Genomic DNA, 27,976 nt, shown 5'->3' on the forward strand with positions numbered 1-27,976 from the left:
AGGCTCACTCTGGCCATGGGGCTGCCCTGTCAGGGAAGGAAGCCTCACCAACTCAGACCAGTCTACCTTGGAGCCTTTGTTAGGCTGTTCCTGCTGTGTCTTTTGTCCCTGGAGGCTCTAAACTGGGTCAGAACCTTGCCATGAAGCCCTTCCAAGACTCTGCTCCCAAGGTGAAGACTTATTCCCTAGGATGATTCCCAAGCCGTGTACAGCCACAATGCCCAGCCCAGCACACCAGCGCTCCTGCAGTGAGGTGAAGTGACAATATACTGCAATAGTAAAATACATGAGAAACTCATAATAAAATGCCAGCAACATGGAAATGCACTGGATTTGAATGCAGACCCTATCCCATTATCACAGTCCCAGGGAGAAATTACAGGCCAAGATTAATTCTATAACATAATCAAATCCAAAAGCTTTGAAGACCAAAGGAAGTAAGATATGAAATCACATCCCATGACCTCATGAGCTCAGAAGCCACCTTCCCTGCTGTTCTTTGTGGAAGGGTGTCCATACTCGATTGAGTCTGGGTTCGTGCAGCAGCCTTGTCCAAGCCATGTCTGAGATGTGTCATACAGGTGTCCTTGTAGGTCCTTTGGGGGCCTCAAACACTGCATCATCTTCACACAGGCTTCCTTGAGCCTCAGTTAGACAACCATACAGCCTTCAACCCTACAGAGTTATCCCAGGCAGAGTGATGTCAAGGACCCCAGCAGGGCCCAGAGATACCTGAGCAAAGTTTGATAATCAGGGAGCTCCTTGCCTTGGATCTCCTGTTATGCAAGAAGGCTACCTTAATTGCCTTAAATTTATGACCTCAGCATGTAGGCATAGTTGGGAATTTAACTTCCCAGCTAAAGGTGAATTTTGTTCCTAGGCATTTAGCATCCTAATGTTTGTTTCTTCTCATGGCTTTGACGCTCTTTAGTTTGGAGTTGAGGGTGGCCCTGTTAGTGAAAGGTGCCCTCACTTTTCCATCATTAGGTATTTTGGGTCCCCCAATGCTTCTTGCTACAAAGTTCCAGGCTTGACACACTTGTTTCCAAGAAATGAATCTTTTGTAGACACCACCCTCAGATGTAGACACCACCTCTGTGCAGTTGCAGAGCCAAGCAGAGAACCCTGATAAGGGGAGCCCAAAGCCTGGGAAGAAGCTACAAGAGCCCCAGGTCTGCCTTTCCAGTTCCCTCCATGGCCCCAAGTATGAAATGGAGTCAGACCTAGGCCTAGCCCTCAAACTGTGAGAAAATCAGCTGCCAGGGCCTGAAAGGCCTATAATGTACCCATTTGCTGACGAAACAGGTATTTTCACCTCCAAGTCACTTAGGACATGTCATTCCCAGTGCTACTGGTGTCTGCCTAAGGCTTCAGAACCTTTGCCTCAGCTTTCCAGGCACCTTTGGGCCAGGCCTCTGTTGCTGTGTTGTTCCAGCGGTGGTTCACTGGCACTGGCCCAGCCTCTGGGGCACTGGGGATGCCAAGGAACACTCCTGTCTCTGTAGAAGCAGCTCTGTACTTGAGGACAGAGCCACCATGGATGCTAGCGGCTTCCAGAGTCATACTCCCAAAGACTCTAGGCACAATCCTACACATCCAGATCAAACTCTTCTAGCAGGTGGTGGCTCCAGCCTGGCCCCGGGCTTATTTTGAACCCCGCGATGCCACTCATTTGCTGAATTTCTTGATGTTCCAGCCTGTAACCCACTGTTGGGGTTTCCATCAGTAGCAGCCTCCTGCCTACTCAGGTTCTGAAAAGATTGAAAGTAGAATGAACAGGAAACCTGCAGAGTGAGAATGCTTCCTTGGTGGCAGAGAACTGCCTTTAGGGGATGTGCTTAGATGGGCTGGCCTGAGGCTCAGTGTCTAGTGCCCATGTCCCATACTGGTCCCCAGAGGTTGGCTGAGGTTCAGCCCAGTCGTGGCCACACAGGGCCAGCTCTGGAGAGTAGAGAATGTGGGCTTGCTCCCAGCCAGGCCAAGAAGCAATGGTACATGGCTTTTGTTTTCCCCATTTTTCTTTCAGAGTATACTTTTTTGACAGTATTTTTCTGTCCCATCCCTGCAATTTGCCCATATACTACCATGGACAGTGGTAGGCATGACAATAGTAATAATAGTGACCATGATTTCCTGTACACTCACTGTGCTGGGCTGTGTACTAACCTGTGTGCACCTTTGTAACCATCCCAGGACAACTGTCTTGTTGTACCAGAACAAACTGGGGCCCGGAGAGGTGGTGTGAGCCTTCTTGGCTGGCGGCAAAAATCAGTGAAGCATTGTCCAAAGGGACGTGGACAACAGTTTTTGTAGCTACACAGTCAATCTGCAGGGAGGCACTCTGGTTTGCAGCTGTTAGGACCTTGGAAAGTTCTGCTGGAGATGAGTTCATGGGTGGTTAGGCTCCAGCTGAGAGCTTTCCTGCTTTAAACATGCAGCGTAAGTGTGTTTAACACGTGCTTAACCTGCAGCTCTGGGTAGAAAGAACCCTGGGACTTAATATTCAAGAACAACTTGACTATATCACCATAGGAGCCCAGATGTCATTTTATAGATATGCTTTTGTGTGTGTGTGTGTGTGTGTGTGTGTGTGTGTGTGTTTAAAAATGTGTTTATTTTCCCTGGCTAGCATAATTCTTCTTCGGGGCTTTACCCTTTGATCTGGGCTGGAAAAAAAAGTTACCATTTTAAGATCTCTTAAAACATGTCTTTGGATTTATCATCTGTACAGATGGAAATTCACATAATAGTTCTATTCTTAACTGAAGAAAAACAGGAAGAGAAAATAAATTTCCTGCTATTTGGAATGATAAACAAGGTGAAGCATATGCTGTATATCCTGGCAACAGAAATTCAAGATTGGAAATAATTCCTGTCCTCTTGAGCCTGCCTTCAGCCTCCCTGAGGAGAGCAGTGACTGAAATTTTCTACTAATTGTAGCCATAATTTTAGCATGCAATTAAACACATGATTTCCTTCCCAGCTGATGTCTTTTTAGTTAGTCTGACATGGATGAGACAAAAGCTCTGTTGATTTGAACGGCCCCTTTAATCTGATAGGAGGTCATAGAAAGTCATTATTTAAGCACCTTTGACCACCCAGTAGGATCTAGATTAATCTTGCTCATAAACATGGCCAGCAGCTTGGGTGCTTCTGATACAGTTTCCAATGCTACTGTCTGTGGGCCAAATAAAGCTGTCTGTTGGCGTGCCCATTTTGCTGAGTCCTTCTGAAGTTAAGGACCACTGCTAGGAAAGACTCAGAGGTGGAATTTGTGAGGTTGTGGTGGCAGGAACAAAGACTCATGGAGGTCACCCAAGTTGTGGAAGGACCTCAGGGTGTGAGGCCTGCCTGTGCCCCGGCAGGCCCAAAAGCCATGCCTTCCATGGAGGGAGATGGAGGGCTTCACTGCATACAGTGCAAACATGGCCTTCCAGAATGCTCTGTGTTTGCCTTCCCATCATGTACAGTCCCGGTAACCCACATTCTTTCCCACCCTTGGTGTTACCAGACCTTTTATTTCTTGCCAAGTCTGTTGGGCACACAGCAGCATCTATGCTACCTAATCCCGCATTTCCATCCCTCTTACAGGGCTGGCCAACTTTTCCTGTGTTGACTGGCCGATCCTCCTCCCAGTCAACCTCCTTCTTCCAGTGTGACCCGGGTTTTGGATCACGCTGATCTAGGTGTGTGATATGGTTTGGCTGTGCCCCCACCCAAATCTCATCTTGAATTGTAACTCTCAAAATTCGCATGTTTTGTGGGAGGAACCTGGTGGGAGGTAATTGAATCATGGGGACAGGTCTTTCCTGTGCTGTTCTCATTTTGTGAATAAGTCTCACGACTTCTGGCGGTTTTAAAAACGGGAGTTTCCCTGCAAGGTCTCTGTCTTTTTGCCTGCTGCCATCCATGTAAGATCTGATTTGCTTTTCCTTGCCTTCTGCCATGATTGTGAAGCCTTCCAGCTATGAGGAACTGTGAGTCCATTAAACCTCTTTCTTTTGTAAGTTGCCCAGTATTGAGTATGTCTTTATTAGCAGTGTGAAAAGGAACTAATACAGTGTGCTTTTGGATGGAGTAATCTGGGGTCTCCATTTTTGGTAACTGTTTGGATTGCTTTTTCAGATGGCAAGTTTGGGGCCTACATGCAGGTGCACATTCAGAATGATGGGCCTGTGACCATAGAGCTGGAATCGCCAGCTCCCGGCACTGCTACCTCTGACCCAAAGCAGGTAAGCTTGGAGTCTGGTGCCTGGCTCCATCCTTTGGGTGCCTGTAACATCTCTTTAGTCCCTGGAACGGTCCTTGGTCTGAGGAAATGCATAATTGCTGTAACCTTGTATTTATTTTAATACCTACCTTCCCAAGAATGCATGTTTACAATGCACTCCTGAGTACCGTGGCCGGTGGGTACAGCACTTCTCCCTTGCCTCCTCCTACCTTTGAATTCCAGAGGACATGTCCTGGGCAGAGCCAGCTTCTTCCCCTGGGCTTCTCTTCCCCTGGCCAGGTGCCATGGCGCCCACCCACCCCTGGGTGGCAGCAGAGCAATGGCCCTGGATTGGCTGGTTCACCCATTCTGAATGGTTACCTGAAGTGGGTTTGGTCCCAGGTATGGGTGGATGTGTCCCCCAAGGTTCGCTGTAAATCCCTATTTTTCTAAAGCAATGTCTGACCTGGATTTGCTGCCAATTTGTAAGCTTTCATAAAATAAAAGTTAATTAAAATAGAGAAAGGAAATGTGTAATAGTCTTTGGAACCTGTGTGGTCTCACAGATGCTTAGCATACTTGTAAAGGCTTAATTAACGCACTCACTGGATAGAGACACATAGGGCCTGGCAAGCAGAGGAGGAAGGACTGCGCAAACATTTCCGTTCTTCCTTCCTGGTCTCCCTCCCTTGCTAGAATGCTGTGATGGCCAGTGATGCAGCAGTAAAGGGACAGCACAATGGAAACGTGAAGCTGGGCAACCTATTCAAAGCCAGATTTTTTTTTTTTTTGGGGATGGAGTCTTGCTCTTGTTGCGCAGGCTGGAGCACAATGGCACGATCTTGGCTCACCGCAACCTCCACCTACTGGGTTCAAGCCATTCTCCTGCCTCAGCCTCCTGAGTAGCTGGGATTACAGGTGCCCACCACCACACCCTGCTAATTTTGTATTTTTAGTAGAGATGGGGTTTCTCCATATTGATCAGGCTGGTCTCAAACTCCCGACCTCAGGTGATCTGCCTGCCTCGGCCTCCCAAAGTGCTGGGATTACAGGCATGAGCCACTGCACCCGACCTTTTTTTTTTTTTTTTTTTTTTGAGACAGGGTCACACTCTGTCACCCAGGCTGGAGTGCAGTGGTGCGATCATGGCTCACTCCAGCCCCGACCTCTCAGGCTCAAGTGATCCTCCTACCTTAGCCTCCTGAGTAGCTGGGACTACAGGTATACGCTAACATGCTGGGCTAATTTTTGAATTTTTGTAGAGAGAGAGTTTTACCATGTTGCCCAAGGTGGTCTTGAACTCCTGGGCTCAACTGATCCACCTAGGGCCTCGGCCTCTCAAAGTGCTGAGATTACAGGCAAGAGTCACCATGCCTGGCCAAAACCAGATTTTTAAAGTAGAACATAATCTTTCTTTTTTGTTTCTATATTAGTTCATTCTGGTACAGCTGTAAAGAAATACCTGAGACTGGTTAATTTATAAAGAAAAGAGGTTTAATTGGCTCACAGTTCTGCAGGCTGTGCAGGAAGGATGGCTGCTGAGGCCTCAGGAAACTTACAATCATGGTGGAAGGTGAAGGGGAAGCAGGCACATCTTCACATGGCCAGAGCTGAAGTAAGAGAAAGCAGGGGGAGGTGCTATACACTTTTTAACAACCAGATCTCGTGAGAACTCACTGTCATGAGAACAGCAAGGAAGAAATCGACCCCCATGATCCAATCACCTCCTACCAGGCCCCTCCTCCAACGCTGGGGATTCCAATTCAACATGAGATTTGGGTGGGGACACAAATCCAAACCATAGCAGTTTATGACTCTTTGTATTGAGGAACATGTCTGATATAGTAGGCTAGACTTCAGTGGTAGTAACTGACAGTCTTGGAATTACTAATGACATTAAAAAAAAAAATCACAAATGAAAAGTCCACATGAAAATGTAAGCTTTTTATTGTGAAATAATTTGAGACTTACAGAAAAGTTGAAAAAAAGAGAGTTTCCGTATACTTTTTTACCCAGCTGCCTCTAATTTCAATATCTTACATAACCGTAGCACAAGGACCAAGACTTTGAAATTAATGTTGATATAGTACTATTATATTAACTATATTATAAACCTTATTTGAAGTTCACTAGGTTTTATTTTATTATTTTATTTTATTTTCTTTTATTTTTTGAGATGGAGTCTGGCTCTGTGGCCCAGGCTGGAGTGTAGTGGCACGATCTCTGCTCACCACAAGCTCTGCCTCCCAGGTTCACGCCATTCTCCTGCCTCAGCCTCCCAAGTAGCTGGGATTACAGGTACCCGCCACCGTGCCCAGCTAATTTTTTGTATTTTTTTAGTAGAGACGGGGTTTCACCATGTTAGCCAGGATGGTCTCGATCTCCTAACCTCGTGATCCGCCCGCCTCTGCCTCCCAAAGTGCTGGGATTACAGGCATGAGCCACCGCGCCCGGCCTCACTAAGTTTTATTTTTTATTTTTTATTTTTATATTTATTTTTTGAGACAGAGTCTTGCTCTGTCACCCAGGCTAGAGTGCAGTGGTGCCATCTCGGCTCACTGCAAACTCTGCCTCCTGGGTTCACGCCGTTCTTCTGCCTCAGCCTTCTGAGTAGCTGAGACTACAGGCGCGCGCTACCATGCCCGGCTAATTTTTTTTGTATTTTTTTGGTAGGGACGGAGTTTCACCGTGTTAGCCAGGATGGTCGCGATCTGCTGACCTCGTGATCCACCCACCTCAGCCTCCCCAAGTACTGGGATTACAGGTGTGAGCCACCATGCCCGGCCAAATTTCACTAGGTTTTTTAAATGTCTTCTTTCTGCTCTGGGATAATGCAGGATTCCACACTGCATTTGTCATTTCGGCTTAGTCTTCTCCAATTTGTGACAGTTCCTCAGCCTTTCCCTGTCTTTTGTGACATTGTTACTTTTCAAGAGTACTAGTCTACTATTTTGTAGAATGTTTCTCACTTTGGGTTTTCTATGATTGTATTAAGGTAATGCATGTTGACAGGAATAGGAAATAGCACAAAAGTGATCTTGTGCCCTTCATAGTACATCCTACCAGGAGGTATGGGGTATTGATTTGTCTTGTTACCAGTGATACTAGCCTTATCACTTGGTTCAGGTGAAGTCTACCAGATGTCTCCATGTTAGATGAAGTTCTAACCTCTCTCCCCTTGTCTGTCCTCTGGCTCATTCACGGAAGACAGTTCTCTTTCAGCTTTGCAGGGAAAGAAGCCAGCAGATGGCATTGACCCTGCTTCTCCATCCCCCTCCTGCCACTGTGGTAGCAGAGCTGCCCTTTCCTGGGCTGAGGCCAGCCTCTCCCCTGGGCCAGGACCACCTACATAATTTGAGAGGCTCAGTGTAAAATGAAAATGTGGGGCTCCTTGTTAAAAAATTATTATGAATTTCAAGATGGTGACAACAAAGCATACAATCAAAGGTGGGGCCCCTCTGAAGATGGGGCCCTGTGTGACTGATGGGTTGCTTGGCTGTGGGGCTAGACCGACCTGGGCTTTGGAGCCCACCCCTTTCACCTCCTCAGCAGCTTCCTAGAAGCCCTCTGTCTTCTTGTCAGGTCAGTCTGCCTCTCACAGTCGTCCATCTTATCCCATTGGCTTTTAAATATGCCCAAATGTCTCCAATTGAGAAATGCCTCCATTTCCTCCCTTCTGCTCTGCCTCAGTGTCCTTGGGTCTGTAAAGGCTCTCACCGAGGGCCCCGGTGACCTCACATTGCTTTATTTCATGCCCATTTTTCAGAACCCCTTTCTTGCCACTGTTGCCCACTTGCCCCTGGAAATGGCTGGAGCCTTGTTTCCCAGGACACCATTCTCTCTGGGTTTTCCTCTTGCCTCTGGCTACTCCCTCCGGTTCTATTTGATCGTTATCCCATAGTTTTCGTTTATTATTCTGCTTTAACTCTATTTGGAGAAAAATTTTAGTCTAACTTTTTTTCATTCTAAATATTTTTCTGGAAATGGTAGAATAATACCTTTTGCCTTTAGAATCTTCGACTTTCTTTCAACCAGTACCCTCTTCTTTAGGTCAAAGGGTACAAAGATGCAGTTATTTCGGATGAGTAAGTCTCAAGATCTAATGTACACCACAAGGAGTGCAGTATCATATTGTGCACTGGGAGTAGATTTAGGAACTTCTGGAGTAGACTTAGGAACTCTCAGCACACACAGATAAAAGATGGTAACTGTGTGAGATGCTGGACATGTAATTTACTTGACTGTAGTAATCACTTCACTATGTGTGTGTAGATCAGAGCATCATGTTGTACACTTTATACAATAAACTACTGTCCCCAAATCAAAAAATCCTCAAGTAGGCATTTTTTAAACTTCTAACGAGCCATGTTAACTTATAAGGATAAAAAAGACGTTTAGTTATTTCTGAATCCTTTAGGAGTTTTCTTTTTAAATACACAAATTGTCTTGTGTCAATTTCATTTACATGGACCAGTTTCCTGATCCCCAAAAGCCTCGTGCATTGCACTGCGCTCTGCCCCCAGCTCTCCAGTAGGTGGCGGCGGGTAGGCGTGGAAGGGTCCTGTGTTAGGTTCGTGCTGGCCTGTGCCTGGGGCCTCTTTCTGCCTTTTCTTCTCAAATTAAAAGGAGCTTCCTCTTGGAGCAAATAGCTAATTTGCTTGCTTTTGTTTTGATGGGAAGAACATAGCCAAATTCTTTTTACTGATAAACGTGTGTTTGTATCAATTAAGCTTTTAATTCTCAGTGTTTTATTTTTCCATTATATTCCAATCAGTAATGAAAACTGCTACAATTACATTAAAGAAAAATAGTTCTTTTGGCAAATTTCAACATTATAGAAAAATGATTCTTTTAGCAGGTTCTTTTAAAATATAAATAAGTTCTTTAAACTATCTGAACAAATGAACAATGTGTGTGTGTGTATGTATATGGATGTATATGTGTGCATGTGTATGTGTGCATATATGTATGTATGTGTATATGTGGATGGGTGTGCCCATGTGTATGTGCATGTGGGTGTGTGTGCATGTATTTGTGTGTGTACGTAAGCACCAAGTGTCATTTTGGTATTTGATGGTGTGCTAGGCACTGTGAGGAAGAGAAGGAACTGCTGCCGCCCAGCCTGTGCAGCCAGGGATAGATTTTGGGCAACATAAACCTGAAAGGTTAATGCCAGTGGAAGAGGTGGATAGCATAAAGCAACTTAGGAAAGGTTACAAGACCGTTCAGTTTGTGCTCCTCCTTAGAACTCTTCAGTGCCTTCCAAGTGCATTTTGCTGAAGCCTTGCATTCCTTGCTGTCATTTCCCAGGGCCTGAGTGACCAGGCGTCTGTGGCCCTCTCTTGCCTGCTCTGCGGCCATCTTTCCCTCTATCCCTACACTTCACCTACTGTATCTGCTGTTGCCTCCTCTCCCTTGCTGAAAAGGTCAAGCTCTTTCCTACCTCGGAGCTCTTGTCTCAATTCTAGAGTCTCCTCCTCATTCTCCAAGATACTCTGACCCCCGCAGTTCCCAGGAGACCCATTCGGCCACTCTTGCCCTGTTGCTCTGGTGGTTTATTTCACAGACTTCACACCATCTGCTATCATGATCCATACCACTCATAAAACTCAAGCTCCGTGAGTGTTGTTCACTGCCCTATCCTGCGAGGTGTCTGTGGGTGGGAGGAGTGGTGTTTGTTTAGCATTGGTGCTCACAGCTGGTGGGCTGTGGTGTCTATGAATGTCCCAGGTTCAGAGAAGGCCATTGTTACTGCTGTTGCTGCTCAGCCAAGTGGGCCTCCTAGGGGACTGGAGGTTTTAGCTGACCTTTAAGGATATGGAAAGTAGAAGGGATTCCCAATTGTTTTCAAATTTCTATTTCAAATAGGGGTAGATTCTTATTTTCAAGAATCTCAGAGCTCTGCTTATGTGATGCAGCTACTGCTGGTGAAGACTGGGCTGGTAAAGGTAACCAGCAGTTTGCCTTTCTAACTGGACCGCTGCTTGTTTGCAGAACTGGCTGCTGCAACACCTGCATGCTTTCCATATAGCGTACCCATCACATTATAGGCTGCTGCATGGGTTTCACGCTATGTTCTGGCAGTGAGAAGTTGGAAGGAGGACATTACATTCTTGCTCCAAAGGACGTATTTCCAAAGGGAACAGGACATGGAAGCAGTAGCGGAACCAACTGACTGTTGTTTTTCCTGGTACATTTTTTGCAGGAGAACATGATTCTGGTAGCAACATCCTGCTTATTATTGCCTAGTGCATGATTGCTGGTACGTGACCTCTTCCATTGGTGGCTAGATATTGGGAGATTTTAACACTCTAGCCTGCCATTTCTTTAGTAGAAGCTTATTCTTGTCTTGTTTTAATCTTAAGTGCCCTTCCCCTGAGTAGGGCTTGTTTTCCTGAGCCTCACATGGATGGGGGAGCAGACGGGGGTTTTTCCTGATGAGAAGGGCCATTTGGTAATTGAAGGACTCTTCCCTGCGGCCTAGGGCCCACTTAGTTCTTAGTGTTGCCATTAATTATTTACGTTCTCATTTATTTAGTGCCATTAAAGATGTCATTAAATTGAAATGCTAGAAGGAGCTAAAAAAATGAACTTCCAAATATACATGTTTGAGTTAACGGACGTGTTTATTGACAAATCACTGGGATGAGTTGGCTAGCGAAACCCGGTGCCTTTAATTTTACGGAGCTATTAATTTTACGCTCCTCTGAGTATCACCGTTGCTTTGTCCATAATTTTCTCTGTATACTTGTCTTATCAGCAAGCATTCATCCCTGTGCCTGGACCTTGGAATGTCGAGTTGAGACATTCATGGCGTCTGTAGGATCTGAAAGAAATATGTAGGGTAAGGGGCTGTGGGGGAAAAGAATTCCATTTGGTTTTTATTTATTTATACTTCCAGTGACAGGGGCAGCCTTTTCATTACCTGCTGTGGAATCCAGGGGTGAAGTGAAGGACACATGAGCACACAGGTGGCTTGCTTCTACCAGGTGGCCCCATCAGAGGTGCACAGAGGGGAGCTCTCACTTGCTACATATTTCAGTTTGGGGGACAAATCAAATGAGAAGTACTCTGAATATAAGGAAGAATTATGTTGTTGCTAATAACTTTGCATCTATTCATGGAAGAACAGTTATTTAAATGTACTCCTTTTCACTCTGTTTTTAGGCTTGAATTCTAGATTCTAGCTCCCTAATTGCGGTTGGTTTCAGCTTCAATGTTCACATGGCCTGAACCAAGCTCGAGTTGTTGACTTGCTGCAGGAGTATGTTTTAAAGTCTGGTTGCCAAGATGGTAGCCAGATCCTGTCAATTACTCCAGTGATATTAGTTCATTTTGTTATATTAATTTATTGAACAAACGTTGACTGAGAGTCCAGCTTTGTTTATGCTGAAGTATCACCAAAACAGTAGTGGGAACTCAGCAAAGCGTCCTCATTACAGAGTTGTTGCTGTTGTGTAGTCTTTGTCAGTGACGCTGGCTTCTGGGACCTAGGCTGCCGCATGGAAGGCCTCCTACCAGGGCTAGGGTGCCACCTGGCCAGACCTCTCACCACACATGGAACCACACCTGGATTTCTGATCCTTTCTGTCTGAACACCTGCTTTCCGTGAATTATGAGATCAGCTCAACCCTCTGGGGAGTGAGTTGGGTGTAGAGATGGTGGGGCTCCTGACCTCACTCAGCCCAGCCCACTGCTCTGCGTAGTCAGAATGTATCCTGAGTCCTTGTCAGTGCCTAGGGGAATGCCTGCCTATTGCATGAATATTTGGTATGAAAGGGTGGGAGCTTAGCAGATGTTTTTCTTCCTGGTGGAGAGCTGTAAGAAATCACTTTTATCACTTTAATTTGTTTCCAAATAGATGGTTGTCCTAAGTCAGCTCATATTGGGTTAAAAAGCCTTTACAAGGCTGGCGTGACTCTCTCTTTGTTGGGGACCCATTGATGAATTGATTAATCAATTGACTTTCACCTTACTGTCTTAAATCCATAGCACAAGTTAAGGAAATTGCAAAAATTGAAAAGAGTTTTTTTCTCTGCTATTGGAATATGTCTGGTAAATTAAAAACTAGGATCTGTTTCTCTTCTACCATTGACACATAAGACATTTCTAATCTCCAACCAGAGCAAAACATCTGTTTTACTTTAAACCAATCTCTCAGGACACTAATGGGGTAGTGCATTTAAGGTTTAAGGGCTTTATTTGTTTGTTCCTATATATGTGTTTTGGGCAGATTCCTAGTTATTTTAATCTTATAATCTCATTTGTGTGTGTGTTAAAAAAACAAACTCCTTACCTTACTGACTTGACCTGCCAAAGATGAACATCATCCTTTTTATTCTCAAGGGAGAGAGGTAGAATTTTTCCTTCCATAGATTTGTACATTGTGCATAGCAATAATTTAGTTAAACAAACTCAATATTTTAATTGGGAATTCTTAGCTTGTTAAGTAATTTACTAGGAGCTTCATAGTCCCGGGTAATTGTAGAAAAATGTTCTGCCAGTCAGTGGTGTTTTGTAGAAAACCTTGCCGAAACATTTGCATTAGTAATGGAGAGAGAATGAATGATCTGGAAGTGATAGAAATCTAAAAAATGCAGCTCTTACTATACTTTTTTTTAAAGGTGTAGATAAAACACTCATCTACATAGAGGTGTTTGCCAGCTTGCTGCAGTATAGGTGTAGTCTGTAATGACTGATGAGGTAGTTATCTTTTAAATCTTAGTCTCTAAGAGAAGGTTAGGCTGGGCCAGCGGGGTGTGAATTGGATTAAGTAGACTCTTAGGGGCTCACAGACTGGTCTGAGCTTATCCCACAAGTTTTGTGTGTGTGGATGTATGCAGGTGCCTTTTGCTGGGAGAAAGGGGCCCAGGACTTTTGTCACATTTTCTTTAGGTCCCAAGAAGTGAAGATGCTGGTGGACTTGGGGGCTGTCGTGTGCAGAGCTTACATACTCTTTCTCCGCCAAAGTCATCCAGGGGTTGGTGTTAGTGTTCTTCAAACGGCAGACTGAGGACCACTGGCATCAAGCCCCCCATGGTGCTTACTAAAATGCGGAGTCCTGGGCCCACCCAGGTTTTCTGAGCCAGAGTTCCTGGAGTGTCTGGACTTGGAAAGCAGGCGAGTAGCCCATTTATGTTTCTAACCAGGTCTTTGTGCGCTCCTAAGCACACTAACATTTGAGAACTACTGGAATAGAGAGAATCAGGCCTTGCAATGATCATCTGCTCCACGCTTTGGTTTCTTCTGGACCACCCTGCCCTCCCTTCCCTACCCCCAAATGTCTAAAAATATTTTACAACCTATGTTACTGCAGCTGCCAGGAAGCAAGATGGCTTTGCTTGATTATTGAGGTCACATGTGAGGCTGTTCTTATTCATCAGCGAGCCCTCAGTCTCCCAGCACCTCCTCCCCCCACCACACAGGCAGTGATGAAAATGTTTCCAGAACATGGTGCCTTCTCAACACAATTACAGATGTGTCAGGGAAAAGCCGATGCAGCAACAACAGCTCAATATGTTAGTGACTGATGATCGGCCTCTCTACTGGGTGACAGTGAGGCATGTGCTGGGGGAATAACTTTTTTCCTGGGAGAGATGAGCCCAACATGTGGATTGCTCAATGACTGGGCAAGATTGTAGCGGTGTAGCCTCTTTAAGACTTGTAGTTGAAAGTAATTTATAGTTTTATTGGCTTTCTGAGTACCAGACATGGAATGCCTTACTCATCTGTCGAAGTGTTAATGGAACTAGAATAAAAACCCAGGATGATCGACATCTTAGCGTCTGCATGGAAATTGTAATTTAATGAAATGCATGAATGTGGAGGCTTCCATGGGCAGTTGACTGATCATTTACATTTAAACACACATGGGAAATTATTAAGGGCTCATATTTTATGATATATTATTACCTATTCAGTTCATGGTAAAAGCTTTTCACAGTGAATTGTAGACTAGTTTCCTGCAGATTATTTACTGTTTCATGAATAAGCATCACAGTTTTTTCTCCTTTGTGTCTCTGCTCATCCACCTGAAATGAACTCCTTCCCTGTCTCTACCTGCTGACATCTTCCGCATCTTTTAAGGTTCATTTCAGATAGGTAGCTCTTCACACATGACACTTACCTCAGTACCCATCCAGGCGAGGCCTTTCTTCCTGCCTTTGGCTCCCTATGACATGATGTGGCAAGGATTTCCTAGTGGTAATGCCCTTGAATAAAAGCTCATGCTCATTTGTTTGTTTGTTTGTTTGCTTGTTCATTTATCCACTTATCCATCCACCTATATGTCCATCCATCTGCCTACTCATCCGTCCATCCATCCATCCATCCATCCATCCATCCATCCATCCATCCACTCACCTGCCCACTACCTACTCATCCCATATATTCATCCAGCAGATTGTTATTGGGTGCTTGCTCTGTGCTGGCCCTGCATGTAGGTCCAGCACTGAACCAACATTGTACCCTCATGAAGCTTCCATTCTAGTGGGGAAACAAACAAACACAAGTATAATTTAAAATTCTGATGATATAAAGAAATCCAACAGGGTTAGGTGTAGAGAATGCTGTTGGGTAGAGGTCCCCTTAGGTACAAGCACTAGGGAAGGATGCTGAGATAAGAGGAGCCAGTGAAGACTGAAGGAAGAGTGTGCCAGACAGAGAGGTCAGCAGATACAGAGCTCTAGGGTGACTGGTGGAAGAAAGGCCAGTGTGGCTGGAGCTTGGAGGGTGAGAGGGAGAGGGGCAGGACCTGCGGCCAGAGCTGTGACCTGGGCTTGGTGGAACAAGGCCTCATGGGCCAAGGTAAGGAATTTGAGTTTTGTTGTTAGTAAGCCAAAGACCTATTAGAATGTTAAGAGCTCTGATGTGTATTTGCAGAGATGGATGAGACTGGGTTTAGTGTAGGCTCGGGATCGGGGGATGTGTGGCTTGTGACAGGGTGGCGGAGAGAACATTTAGGAGCTGTCTGGATACACTTCGGAGGCCCTCAACCACTCTCACGTTCTGCCTTCCACAGTAGAGCTTTTGTGTCAGTGACTCATGTTTGGTTCTTTCATACTGTGGCTTGAGCATTAGAGAGTAATACTGCAAAGTTCAGCCTCCTACAGTTCACTGCAAGAATGACCCCATTCTTGCCTCCAAGGCCAGCACAGTGGAGGGATTCCATGTCATGAGTTTCTATGATGACATCAGATATTGGACATCAAGGAGTGCGATGTTCACCCCTGGTTTTTAGTGATCCTTTGGGCACAGTCGGGACACAAAAGCCAGAACTTGTTTGATGGTTTCTTTTCTTTTCTTTTTTTTTTTTTAAGAAAAAAAAAGCAAGTTCAGGGAAGCAGGCTCCTCCTTTTTTCTGGTCAACATGAAGCCAAATGTTTCACTATTGCCCAGTTTTCCCCCAAATACAAAAACATTAATTATAAAAAGATACTGTAAAAAGCCCAAGAAGCATGTATATTGAATTTGATTTATGTATACTATTGTAGCTAATATTTTCAGGGAAATTTCTAAATGTCTGTCATAGAAGCTTGTCAGAAAAAGAAAGATTTATTTTTGGAAAAGTATGTTTCTTGGTGTTCATTGAGCTTGGAAATTATGGAGAGTCATTGTCAGAAGGAAGGCAGCTGCTCCAGAGGCGGAGTGGAAGTCAGGACTGGAGAAGGTTGTCCTACTGTGGGCTCCAGCGTGCCTCTTGCTGCTGGCTGGTCAAGTCTTGCAGCAGCCACTTTATGCCTCACTAGCTCCACCATCGCAATGATTTCTGTCAATAGGAAACACAAAATAATGGCACGTCTGTGAATATTCTTCACATAAAATATATTCCTTTGACTATTTTCCATAAAATGTGAAGTCAATTTCTTTTTCTATTTTTAATCATGAAAGTGAAGCCCGGAAGCCTCAATTTCTGTGTAATGGAAAGATCTAAGTTTGTGGCCTTGTTTCCATTTTCCACTTCTCCTGCTAAGTCAGGAACGTGATACTCACATAATATCCCCCGGGCAGTGGCTCTGTTCAGGAATTGCATCGCTGTTTGACTGCAGAGGGAGGGCAAAGGCTATTATTAACCATTCGTGTCATTGTTGGGTCATGAAACCTTCAGGGGATAAGTACAAGTTCTATAAAATTTCATTTTGAAATCCAGTCCAGATCTGGGCTTATGCTCTGAGGATTTTTTTTTTTTTTTTTTAAGTTTCATGTTGTCCCTTTGCCCCCTTCATTTTCTCTTGGGAAGAGTCTCTTATTATCATAATTACTACTTGAAAAAAAAATTCCAAGCAAGCAAGCAGTGTATTAACTGGAAAGTAACAATTTAGAAATGTTATTTTTTGGTAGTAAGCTTTTATGGTATTCCTGGGTAGAAAGGTATTTTTATAGAAACAGTTATTTTCCTATCTTTTTTCTCATGAGTCCATAAAATAGCATTTTTATATCAATTTTTGTTATACCTAATACATAAAATCAATATTCTTTTAAGAATTTAGAAGTTTAAGATACACTAAAAATATTTTTGACAATAACTCTCATTCTCAGAGGTAGCGCTGTTAATAAGTTCTATGTATTTACTTCCAGACTTAACAAAAATATGTTTATCCAGATTTACACATGGTATCTCTGGGTGCGTGTATGTCAGAAGATTTTTTAAGATTATGTTAAATTATACATAACCGAAACTTTTTAAGTGTACAGTTTCGTGGCATTAGTCTATTCACATTGTTATGCAACTATTATTACCACCATCTATCTACAGAATTTTTTTTTTTTTTTTAAGAGTCCCGCTCTGTCACCCAGGCTGGAGTACAGTGGAGTGATCTCAGCTCACTGTAACCTCCTCCCGGATTCAAGCAATTCTGCTGCCTCAGCCTCCCGAATAGCTGGGACTACAGGCGTGCGCCACCACGCCTGGCTAATTTTTGTATTTTTAGTAGAGATGAGGTTTCACCATGTTGGCTATGCTGGTCCCAAACTCCCGACCTCAAGTGATCTACCCGCCTCAGCCTCCCAAAGTGATGGGATTACAGGTGTGAGCCATTGCTCCCGGCCTATCTACAGAATTCTTTTTATCTTACAAAATTGAAACTTTACCCTTAAATAGTAATTCCCAATTCTCTTCTCCCTTCAGCTGCTGGCAACTACCCTTCTATAATATTTTCTGCCTTTTGAATTTGACCACTCTGAGTATCATATGAATAATCATATAGTATTTGTATCTTTGTGACTGGCTTATGTCGCTTAGCATAATTTCTTCAAGGTTCATCCATGTTGAGCCTTATGTTCATAGCATGTGTCAGAGTTTTCTTTTTATGGCCACAGAATATTCTCTTGTATACCACATTTTGTCTGTCCATTCATTTATCCATGCACACTTGGGTTATTTCCACTTTTTACTTATTGTGAATAGTGCTGCTGTTAACACTGGTGTACAAATATCTTTTCAAGATCCTGCTTTTAATTCTTTTGGGTAGATACCTAGGTACAGGTTGTGGATTGTATGGTAGTTCTTTGTTTAATTTTTTGAGGAACCACTATACTGTTTTCCATAGTGTCTGTACCATTTTACATTCCTACCAGCAATGCACAAGGGTTCTGATCTCCCCACATCCTCACCAACGTTGGCTGTTTGTGCGTGTGTGTGTGTGTGTGTGTTTTCTGATACTAGTCATCCTAATAAGTCTGAAGTGTATCTCGTTGTGGTTTTGATTTACATTTCTCTAATGATTAGTGATGTTGAGCATCTTTTCATGTGCTTATTGGCCATTTGTATATCTTCTTTGGAGATCTATTTCAGTTCTTTGCCCAGTTTTGAATTGGTTTGTGTTTTTTTATTGTTGAATTGCAGGAGTTCTTTATGTATTCTGTACATTAATTTCTTAACAGATGATCTGCAAATATTTTCTCTCATTCTGTGGATTGCCTTTTCACTCTGTTGGTGGTGTTTTTTGATGTACAGAAGTTTTAAATTCTGATGAAATCCAATTTGTCTATTTTTTGCTTTTGTTGCCTGTGCTTTTGATATTATATCCAAGAAATCATTGCCAAATCTAAATCATGAAGCTTTTTCTTTATGTTTTCTTCCAAGAGTTTTTTAGTTTTAGCCTTTACATTTAGATATTTGATCCATTTTGAGTTAGTTTTAGCATATGGTATAAGGTGTATGATGTTTTTACTTGCAGACAGGTTGGGAGAGCAGTATCAGGGACTTTATTTTCTGAAATCACTTGAGAGCAAGTTGTTGGCCTGATGCCTTCTCACCCCTGAATTCATTAGTATATTTCCTGCAAACAGGGACATTTTCTTATAGAAGCCCCAAAACAGTCGTCAAAATCAGAAAATTAGCATTGACATTTTGCTAGCAGCCATCTTCAGACTCCATTCATAATTTACCAGTTATCCCAAGGAGGTCTTTATTATTATTATTATTATTATTATTATTAAGTTTATTTTCATTGTCTCAAGGTCTGCTGCACTCTGGATCCAGGCTGTGTCAATAGGGTAGTGTGGTGCATCTTGTACCTATCTTGGCCTCCTACAGTTCTTTTTATTTATTTTATTTTATTTTATTTTTTATCATAGGGTCTTGCTATGTTGCTCAGGCTGATTTCAATCTCCTGGGCTCAAGCAATATTCCTGCCTCAGCCTCCCAAAGTGCTGAGATTAGAAGTGTAAGCCACCGTACCTGGCTAAGTTCTTTACCCTCTTCAGAAGTCTTAGCTTGCAGTTTCAGCAGAAGGATAGACTCCCAGGAAGACCGTGAGAGAGATTTGGGACCCAAGTTGATAATAGCAAATACACTGAACTTGAGTGTTTTCACCATGTTCTGGCTCTAGAGAAGTGAGAGTTGTTAGTGAGGTTGGTGCTATTGTGCGTATCTTCTGTACCTTGAAGTCCCTCAGAGATCTTGCCCCTGGTCGTCTTGTTCTAAGGACACAACAGGTTCCCCTTTTCTCTGAAGATGAAATCTAGATCTTTGATTTTGGAACCAAATTTGGACTCTTGACTTTGGAGCACCAACTTCTCCCTTCCCTCCCCTCCCCTCCCCTCCCCTCCCTTCCCTTCCCTTCCCTTCCCTCTTTCTTTCCTTTTCTCTCTCTTTTCTTTTCTCTCTCTTTCTTCCCTTCTTTTCTTTTCTTTCTTTTTTTGTGATGGAGTTTCACTCTTGTTGTCCAGACTGGAGTGCAATGGTGTAATCTTGGCTTATCGCAACCTCTGCCTCCCAGGTTCAAGTGATTCTCCCGCTTCAGCCTCCCCAATAGCTGGGATTGCAGACATGTGCCACCATGCCCGGCTAATTTTGTATTTTTAGTAGAGATAGGGATTCTCCATCTTGATCAGGTTGGTCTCAAACTCCAGACCTCAGGTGATCCGCCCACTTCAGCCTCTCAAAGTGTTGGGATTACAGGTGTGAGCCACCGTGCCCGGCCTGGAGCACCAATTTCTTTAGCAAGTTGTTCTCTGGAATCAATCCCAGGGTATGGGTTTTTCATAAATGCCTTGTTGAGAGTGCATAGTTGAGAGGTGCTGTAGGTAGTATGGCACCGTCTGGCTTCTCTACCAGGTTGATCTTGCTTTTGGCTCTGGCTTGACTCTAAAGTCTCAGGTCTGGTCTTTTCTGGAATCTGTGCCTAGCTCTTTGATTCTGAAACCAAATCTGGATTCTGGGCAGATCTTCTGTACTGATTTCTAAAGCAAGTTTGATAGCATAATCCGAGTAAAGTTTTTGATTGAAGGTATTGATGAGAATTTTCAATTGATCTTCTGTGAATTTGGCTGCACCTATGATTTGTTGCTACCATCTTGTGTGAAGAATTGTCTTCAGCCATGCTGGAAGAGAGTCCCAAGAAGGTCTTCAAAGTGAAAGGATCCAGTTCAGAATCATGCCTTGTATTTGGTTGTCATGTGTCTTTAGCGTATTTCATTCTAGATCATTTCCTCAGTCTTTCCTTGACTTTCATGACGTTGACTCTTTGGAAGAATATGGGCCCATTATTTTGAAGCATGTCCCTTAATTTGGGTTTGTCTGATGTTTCCTTAAGGTTAGATTCAGGGTGTGTGTGTGTGTGTGTGTGTGTGTGTACACGCACTTGTATGTGCACAGGTGCTTGACCTAAATGGTCCTTTACTGCCTATGTTTTTCTGCAACATGCTTTCTTTCCCACCCCACAAGGGCATTTGTGTGGTTACATGTGCAGCTAGATCATTCATTTTAACTGCAAGATGATATTCTGTCCTATGAATATACTGTATTTTGTGTAGCTATTTTCCTTTTGATGGATTTATGGAGTTGGTCGCAATTTTTTGCTATTACTAATGATGATACAAAAATCCTTTTTTTACATCTCCTTTTGTGGATCTAGATTTTCTAGATAATAGAAAATTGTTCCTTTATAATGTTTGCTATTGTTTTTAAAATTTGAAGTATTTCAAGCATACTAGAAGTACAGAGACTGGTATAACAAAACCTTACTTTAGCACATGTTAATATGGGCTCTAGAATATTTAAGTTGGTAGAATTATCATTTTATTCAATAAATGGCTAAACTGGGAGATTTACAGGGAATTGTTCTAAGTTAGTGTCTCACTGAGTGAGAATTATTGTCAACGATAAAATTGCCTCAAAACTATGTAGCTTTTTTCAAGAAGGAGATATTTTGGGAAAACCGTCAGATTTAAAAAACAGAATATATATACCTCCTAGATGTGACCTGTGAATAAAATACCAGGTAGGCCCAGCCAATTTTTCTTTTATGCTTCTTTCATGTCTTTCTTAATAGAATTTAATAAAATGAAACAGGAGGAGGAATCATCAAAGGTTAAGAATAACAGACCTGAAAGAGTTGCTTGGAATGATGTGTAGATTCATTTCTCATCTTGGTTCCTTCACTTGGCATCAGGTGAGATGAGATGTCCATTCAGGAATTCATTCCAAGTCTATTTCAGTACCCAGGATAGATTTGAGATAAATCAGTTCCATACTGAGGTGTGACATTAGGCAAATCAAGGGAAGGAGAAGGAAAGGAATCAGGTCAGAGCTCAGCTTACTTCACTCAACCGTGGGATATGGAGCCGGGCACAGTGGCTTATGTATATAATCCCAACACTTTGGGAGCCCAAGGCAGGAGTATTGCATGAGCCCAGGAGTTTGAGACCTGCCTGTGCAACACAGCAAGACCCCATCTCTACAAATATTAATAATAATAAATTAGCAGAACGTGGTGGTGCACGCATGTATTCCCAGCCAGTCAGAAGGCTGAGGTGAAGAATCACTTGAACCCAGGAGGTTGAGGCCACAGTGAGCCATGATCGTGCATCTGGACTCCAGCTTGGGCAACATAGTGAGAACTTGTCTCTAAATCAACCGATCAATCAATCAATCAACTGTGGTACATGGAATTCTATAAAGATAGATGAGAGATAGAGTGAGAGAGAGATAAATTCAGGACTTGGAGAGGAGTGCAGCATCAGGAGTTTTATTGAAGCATCTCATTTTTCGCCTGTGGAAATAGAAACAAGGAGGAACTGGTCTCCTAATTTACATACCCACAGGGAGAAATCTGTGTGTAACTGTAGATTGCAGTGCCCAGACCAGAAGCAGAGGCATGTGGCCAGTTGTGTCTTCCTACCAATTCTGGAAAAATGAGATACACTTAGGTAGCAGCTCCTGCAAGCTTTGGAGATGTGGCCTCAATATCTAAATGAAGTCTCTGTGTGCCTGTTGTTGGGTGTTTTTGTTTTTACTGCTTAATCGCATCCCTAGGAGAATTCCCAGGTTTGCTTGTTAATAGTGGAATACTATACAAAGGAACCACAGAGGTTTCTTAACATTTACACTACAGTGGAATCCTATTCCTGGCTGAAATGGTGTTTTGCAGAAATGTGGCATTCGTTTTTATGTTTTGGTAGCTGGGTTATGGGTAAGGATAAAAGGTCTGTGGCCTCCAGCCTGAAAAATAACAGCAACAACAGGAAGCACAACCGGGAGTCAGTTTGGGGCTTTGATGGGTTCATTTTTCATAGTGTTTGAAGGACTATATATTTAAAGGCAGTAAGAATGAAATGTCAGTATTTTAGCTTATGACAGAGTGGACATGTTTCAGTCATCAGTTTAAGATTCTGAGCATAGTGTATAAATAGTAATTCCTAGGGTATTTTTTCCTTCATCCTTCATAGAGATGTAGAATGCTTGGCATTTGAAATGAGGCCATCCAAGGCCTTGGATTGCTGCTGCAGATAGTGGAGGCCTGTTGGTAGGCATCTACCTCACATTTGTGTCCAAGGCCCTGGGAGAGACCAAAGCAGAAGCGAGGCCTTACTGGACAAGTACAAGGCGTTGGCAGGCATGGCACACCTTCACTATGTACCCCGTCTTCGTGGCTGTCAACGCCTGTGACGACTTGGTAGCTGGCTTTGGTCTGGCATTTGTTCTGTAGATGGCTGAAATGCCCATCATGGAAGAAGAATGTCATCATGGGTTTGTAAGGAAAGGGGCTCTCCTTGTGCAGATACCTGCTGCTGTGCACACACCTTCCCATGGAGCTTGTGGGCCGCATCTCAGTGTGGAGGACAAGGGGGTCCCTGGGCTTCCTGTAGTCCTGAATCTACCATTCACCCTGTCTGTCTCTCTGTTAAAGGCTGGGGCAATACAAATGATGCTGAGTGTAGTTTTGTCCTTTCTTTATTTTTCCTCATGAAAACCCTTGAGGAATTAAAGGAAGGAAAAGAGGAGTAGCCTAAAGCAGGTCTGGGAGTTGGGTGCCTGGGAATTCTGTCAGGACTCCTACTAAGTGACCTTGGTCACATCACAGAGCCTCTTGGATTTGGTGTCTTCATGTGTCAGGTTAGAGGGTTGGGCCAGGTGATCCTATGAGACCTTTCTGGTGCTGGAAACCTGTGACTCTGTGGTGTTGACAGTTGGCCATTTGTAGGTCTACCTTCCTCATGTGCCTTCATTGACTGTCTCTGTTGACAGTGTTTTTCCTTAGTCCTTATTTTCCAGGAAAAGCCCATAACCTAACATGGTTTTGAAATCTCCACTGGGGACCCTTAGGAACTGTGCAGGCATCAGTCTCTGTATGCTGATGGAAATCAGATGTCGAGAGAGGAGGGCATGCATGTTAATGAGCCATATGGACCCCATTGCATTTCAGGCTCATCAGCCCTGACCTTCTGAGACGAACCACTTACATTTGGCTTTAACTTGAGCTCAGCAGAACAAAGTAAAGCTCTGACAATGGGGGAATGGAATTCCAACTTTCTCTGCTCTTCTAATCAATCAAACGGAAAGTCTCAAAGGCCAAGTATTTCAGAAATAACAAATGCAAATAACTTAATTTGCATCGCGAATATATATTTTCCAAAATGTATTGGTGTTTTCATTGGCTTTGAGTGAGAGGCTCATTTCTATACTTGACCCTTAACTTTACATGTAGAAATGGGGGTGGTTGCCTCCATTTGGTTCCTTTTTATAAATATTTATTAACTACCTTTCATGTGCCAGATTTCTGTGTGGTGGGTACTAGAAAGAGCAATAAGCCATGGTTTTTTCTTCAAGAGCTAGTCCCTTAGTGAGACAAAAGTCACACTGGGGCAGTTCCGAGAGGATGTTATTTGCCCGGTGCTGAGGGAGTGAGTGGAATACAGGGAGGCTTGGTGGGGGCTTGGTGGGGGCTTGGTCATCAGAATAGGTGTCCCTGAGCACAGAACAGATGTCTTAGTTGCATCTCGAAGGGCGAGGAAGAGGCAGCTGGGTCTGAAAGCTTGGAGCAAGGGTGGTGCGTGCCCAGAAGATCAGAATACAAGCATGGAGGCTTGAACCTCCTGGGGAATGAAAGCAGGTGAATTTGATGGGGCAAGAAGGCAGGGGGTGGGGAGAATGATGAGGATGGAGAGGCAGCCAGATGGTGGCAGTGCTGTGTCCTGGTAAGGAGCTTGTACCTTCGTCCTTTGGCGGTGGGCAGTGGACAGCCACTGAGGAGGGTTTGGCAGTGAGGGGAAGGTAAGAAGTACTCCTCAGCTGTGACCCTCTGGTAGCAGAATGGCAGATAGACTGGACTGGGCAAGGTAAAGGAGGCAGAAGGACCTGAAAGGTGAGAACTGCTGCACTGGGCCAGGGTAGAGAGGAACAGAGCAGGAACAGATGGGCAGGGGCCAGGGGAGAGTGGTGTCATCAATCTAGATGGGGCCCACATCAGGAGCAGGGCTTTGAAAATATCTCTTCTGTTCCCTGAATCACTGTTGGCCCTGCAGGACCAGTGTTCTCTTTGTTCACCTGATCCCTTCTCTTTGGTGCTGATAATCTCCCTCAAATAGCCAGTGGCCCTTGGATTTTGGCTCATATTTATAGATAAAGGACCAGGTCACTGGTGTAGGAAGCTGGTGTAGTCTTCTCTGATATCATGGCAGGCATTGCTGGGAGGCCAACTGAAGGATCTGTGGCTGTTGGTGGTAGGTGTGCTTAGTACTTGGTAGCTTTGACCTAAGCCACTGGTTTTCAACCTTGAATGTGCGTTAGAGTCACCTGAGTTGCTGTGAAAATTCCCAGTGCATAGGCTGTACCCCAAGCCAATGACACCAGATTCTCTGGGGGTGGGACCAGAGATGGTTGCATCTGCAGCTGAGTTTGGGAGCAATGATCTGGGATGTACAGCGAGGGACCAGGAGGACAAGAGAGTACCCAGTGCCTTGCTTGGGGACCTTTTTCCTAGGCCATCCACAGGCTGAATTAGAGCATTTTCAGGGCTCAGTGTAAAATGAAAAATGCCAGACTCCTTGTTCAAAAAGCAGTAGAAAAGTACTTTTAAAGGCACTGAAAGGCAAAGCCTTTTCCTTTCTTTTATCTCTCTCACTTCCTCCTCCACTTGTCATGGTGCTTTTTATTTTCTATTATGTCATTATAACCAAGGACAAATAAACAATTTAAATTATTAGTGTGAATTTTACCATTTATATTGTGCAGTGCCAGTTTTAAATGCAAATTTAAGGCTGAGGTGGGCGGATCACGAGGTTGGGAGATCGAGACCATCCTGGCTAACACGGTGAAACCTCGTCTCTACTAAAAATACAAAAAATTAACTGGGTGTGGTGGCGGGCGCCTGTAGTCCCTGCTACTTGGGAGGCTGAGGCAGGAGAATGACGTGAACCCGGGAGGCAGAGCTTGCAGTGAGCTGAGATTGCACCACTGAACTCCAGCTGGGCAAGACAGCAAGACTCCGTCTCAAAAAAAAAAAAAAAAATGCAAATTTAACTTGTATGTGGAATGACCAGAATTACGCAATTGGTGTTTTATAGCTCCTACATCATATGAATTTGATTCTTGCCAGAACAGTGGGAACTAACATATTCCTTCTTTTTGTTTCACACATGTCCTGCCACCACTGTCTTGTTCAGTTCACTGATGAGTCAGAAGGGACTCTCAGGTTGGGGAGCCGTGGGTCACCTTATTTGCTTTCTGAGTCAGCACGTCCAGGGTAAGTGGTGGCTAACACAGGACAAGACTTGAGCGAGAAAGACTCTGATGGGCTTTCTCAGCCATTCACTTTCTTAGAACACCATTGCTCTTTCTGTGTTCAAGGCAAGTTCTGGTTCAGATGGAAAGTGTGAGCTCTTGGGGCTGTCAGCCCCCTCTTAGTTGTAGAAGTAACACACTTACTGTACATGTAAGTTGGGTGTCCCTGAAACCCCATGCATTGTGGGCCCACCCAGTGCTGTGCTCAGGGAATCCCAAGTGCTGTGCTCAGTGGGCAGCAGGGAAAGGCATCAGACCCGCATACTGTGTGTATCACCTCCGCCTATGCTCATGCGCCGCAGTCCTGTTGGACTTCACCTGCAAAACACACATTTGAAGGTAAAATTGGGCCAGGTGTAGTGGCTCACGCCTGTCATTCCAGCACTTTGAGAGGCGGAGGCAGGTGGATTGCTTGAGCCCAGGAGTTTGAAACTAGGCTGGGCAACATAGGGAGACATTATCTTTACAAAATTTAAACAAAACAACACACATAAAAAACCTAGCCCACTGTGGTGGTGCACGCCTGTTAGTCCCTGCTACTCAGGAGGCTGAGTTGGGAGGATTGCTTGGGCCCAGGAGGTCAAGGCTGCAGTGAACCGAGATTGCACCACTGAACTTCAGCCTGGGTGACAGCAAGACCCTATCTCAAAACAAAAACAAAAGCAAAACAGATAAAATTGTTAACGGTTTCCACATGGCTATAGCAGAGCATTAAACTAAGTGCAGAACCAGTTGAGTGCGGGGCCCTGTGTGCCTGGTCAGGTCACACGCCTGTGAAATCAGCCTTGTCACCCTGTTATGTTGCAGCCTATGACGGCCCCATCCTCCTTGCCCCCATCCTGGCCATCCTTCTCCATGACGAAGTCTGCCCTCCTGCTCTGTACTCTTGGCCTGCACACTGATCACCCTACTTCATGCTGCAGTTGCCCTGCACTGAACCCCCAGTGCCGCACGCTGCTCCACTTCTGACTTCCTTTGTCAGACTTATCTTTTAAAATATTGTCACTGTATCTGTTGGTTATTTACTTTTTACATTTATTGTCTCTTTCCCCTGACAAAATATAAGTTCCCCAAGGGCAGGGATCTTAGGCCAATTATGGGAAAGCAAGAGGCAGCTCAGAATTGACTTGTGCTATTTGCTGTGTATGGTTGTGACATGTGATAAAGCAGGCATTACAAACTAAAGGCAGATGGAGGATTTCTCAGTAGGTAGTAATTGGGCAACTGGTTGCAATTATGGAAAATTAATCATTTTAGATCCTTTATACCATACTTTAGAATAAATTCCAGTGGAATTAAAAAGATAAACGTAATTTAAAAAAATCTCACAGAGGGTACTGGCCTTCCTAAATATAAAAATGTGTTACAACACTCTAGTGCTGGCAGGGCAGGAGAGAAACCTATTAGCAGACTAGATGGGAGACCTGAAAAAGAACCTGATTATTTATGAGAAGTTGAGAATATAATAAAGGATACCATTTCAGAGCAGTGGCAAGAGGTGGATTTTCAAAAAAGCTGTTACAACAGCTGGTTAGTTTTTGTTTGTTTGTTTTTTTAGATGGAGTCTCACTCTGTTATGCCAGTTGGAGTACAGTTGTGTGATCTTGGCTCACTGCAATCTCCGCCTCCCAGGTTCAAGTGATTCTCCTGCCTCAGCCTCCAGAGTAGCTGGGATTATAAGCGTGTCCCACCACACCGAGCTAATTTTTGTATTTTTAGTAGAGACGGGGTTTCACTGTGTTGGCCAGGCTGGTCTCGAACTCCTGACCTTAGGCAATCTGCCTGCCTCCGCCTCCCAAAGTGCTGGGATTGTAGGCCTGAGCCACCGCTCCCAGCCAACAGCTGGTAGTTTTAAAAATTGTTGGTACATAATCTGCCTAGCTATTTTTCTGTGGCTCCTTTGCCTCCAGTATATTCTGATAAAGACAGGGTTTGTCTTAACCCTCTCATGACTGCCCCCTTTGAGAGTTGTCTCACTGCATCTTGCTCCTTTCAGCGTTAGAACTTTCAGGTCCCAGCATAGACTGAGCCCTGTGCAGCTTGGGCCCCTCCCCAAAACAGCTCAGTGAAATTTTTCTGGAGAGCAGTCTGAGCATCAAGACTTTTCAGAGCTCCCCAGGTGATTCTAAACTGTAGCTAAGGTCAAGAACCATGGTTTTAGTAGGTTCTGGCATCCTTTTGGGGCATAGTCCAAGATCTAGGCTAAGAACACTGCCCCAAAGGATAAGGGCATAGGGCTTGCCAGATTCTTGTAGTTGGGC

At 44.1% G+C, this 27,976-nt stretch overlaps 1 protein-coding gene and 1 pseudogene across 1 annotated transcript in view; one reads left to right on the plus strand and one right to left on the minus strand.

Moving 5' to 3' along the window:
• DTD1 (D-aminoacyl-tRNA deacylase 1) overlaps positions 1-27,976 on the plus strand; it is a 184,012-nt gene that overhangs the window by 30,637 nt on the left and 125,399 nt on the right. Inside the window, exon 4 of the mRNA XM_007961191.3 lies at positions 4,126-4,232. Within this exon, the coding sequence (XP_007959382.1) occupies positions 4,126-4,232 (107 nt within the window). The remainder of the gene's footprint in view (positions 1-4,125; positions 4,233-27,976) is intronic.
• Positions 18,941-20,126, minus strand: LOC103214980 (double homeobox protein A-like; annotated as a pseudogene).

This window comes from Chlorocebus sabaeus, chromosome 2 (assembly GCF_047675955.1).
Source record: "Chlorocebus sabaeus isolate Y175 chromosome 2, mChlSab1.0.hap1, whole genome shotgun sequence".
In the NCBI taxonomy this organism is placed as follows: domain Eukaryota; kingdom Metazoa; phylum Chordata; class Mammalia; order Primates; family Cercopithecidae; genus Chlorocebus; species Chlorocebus sabaeus.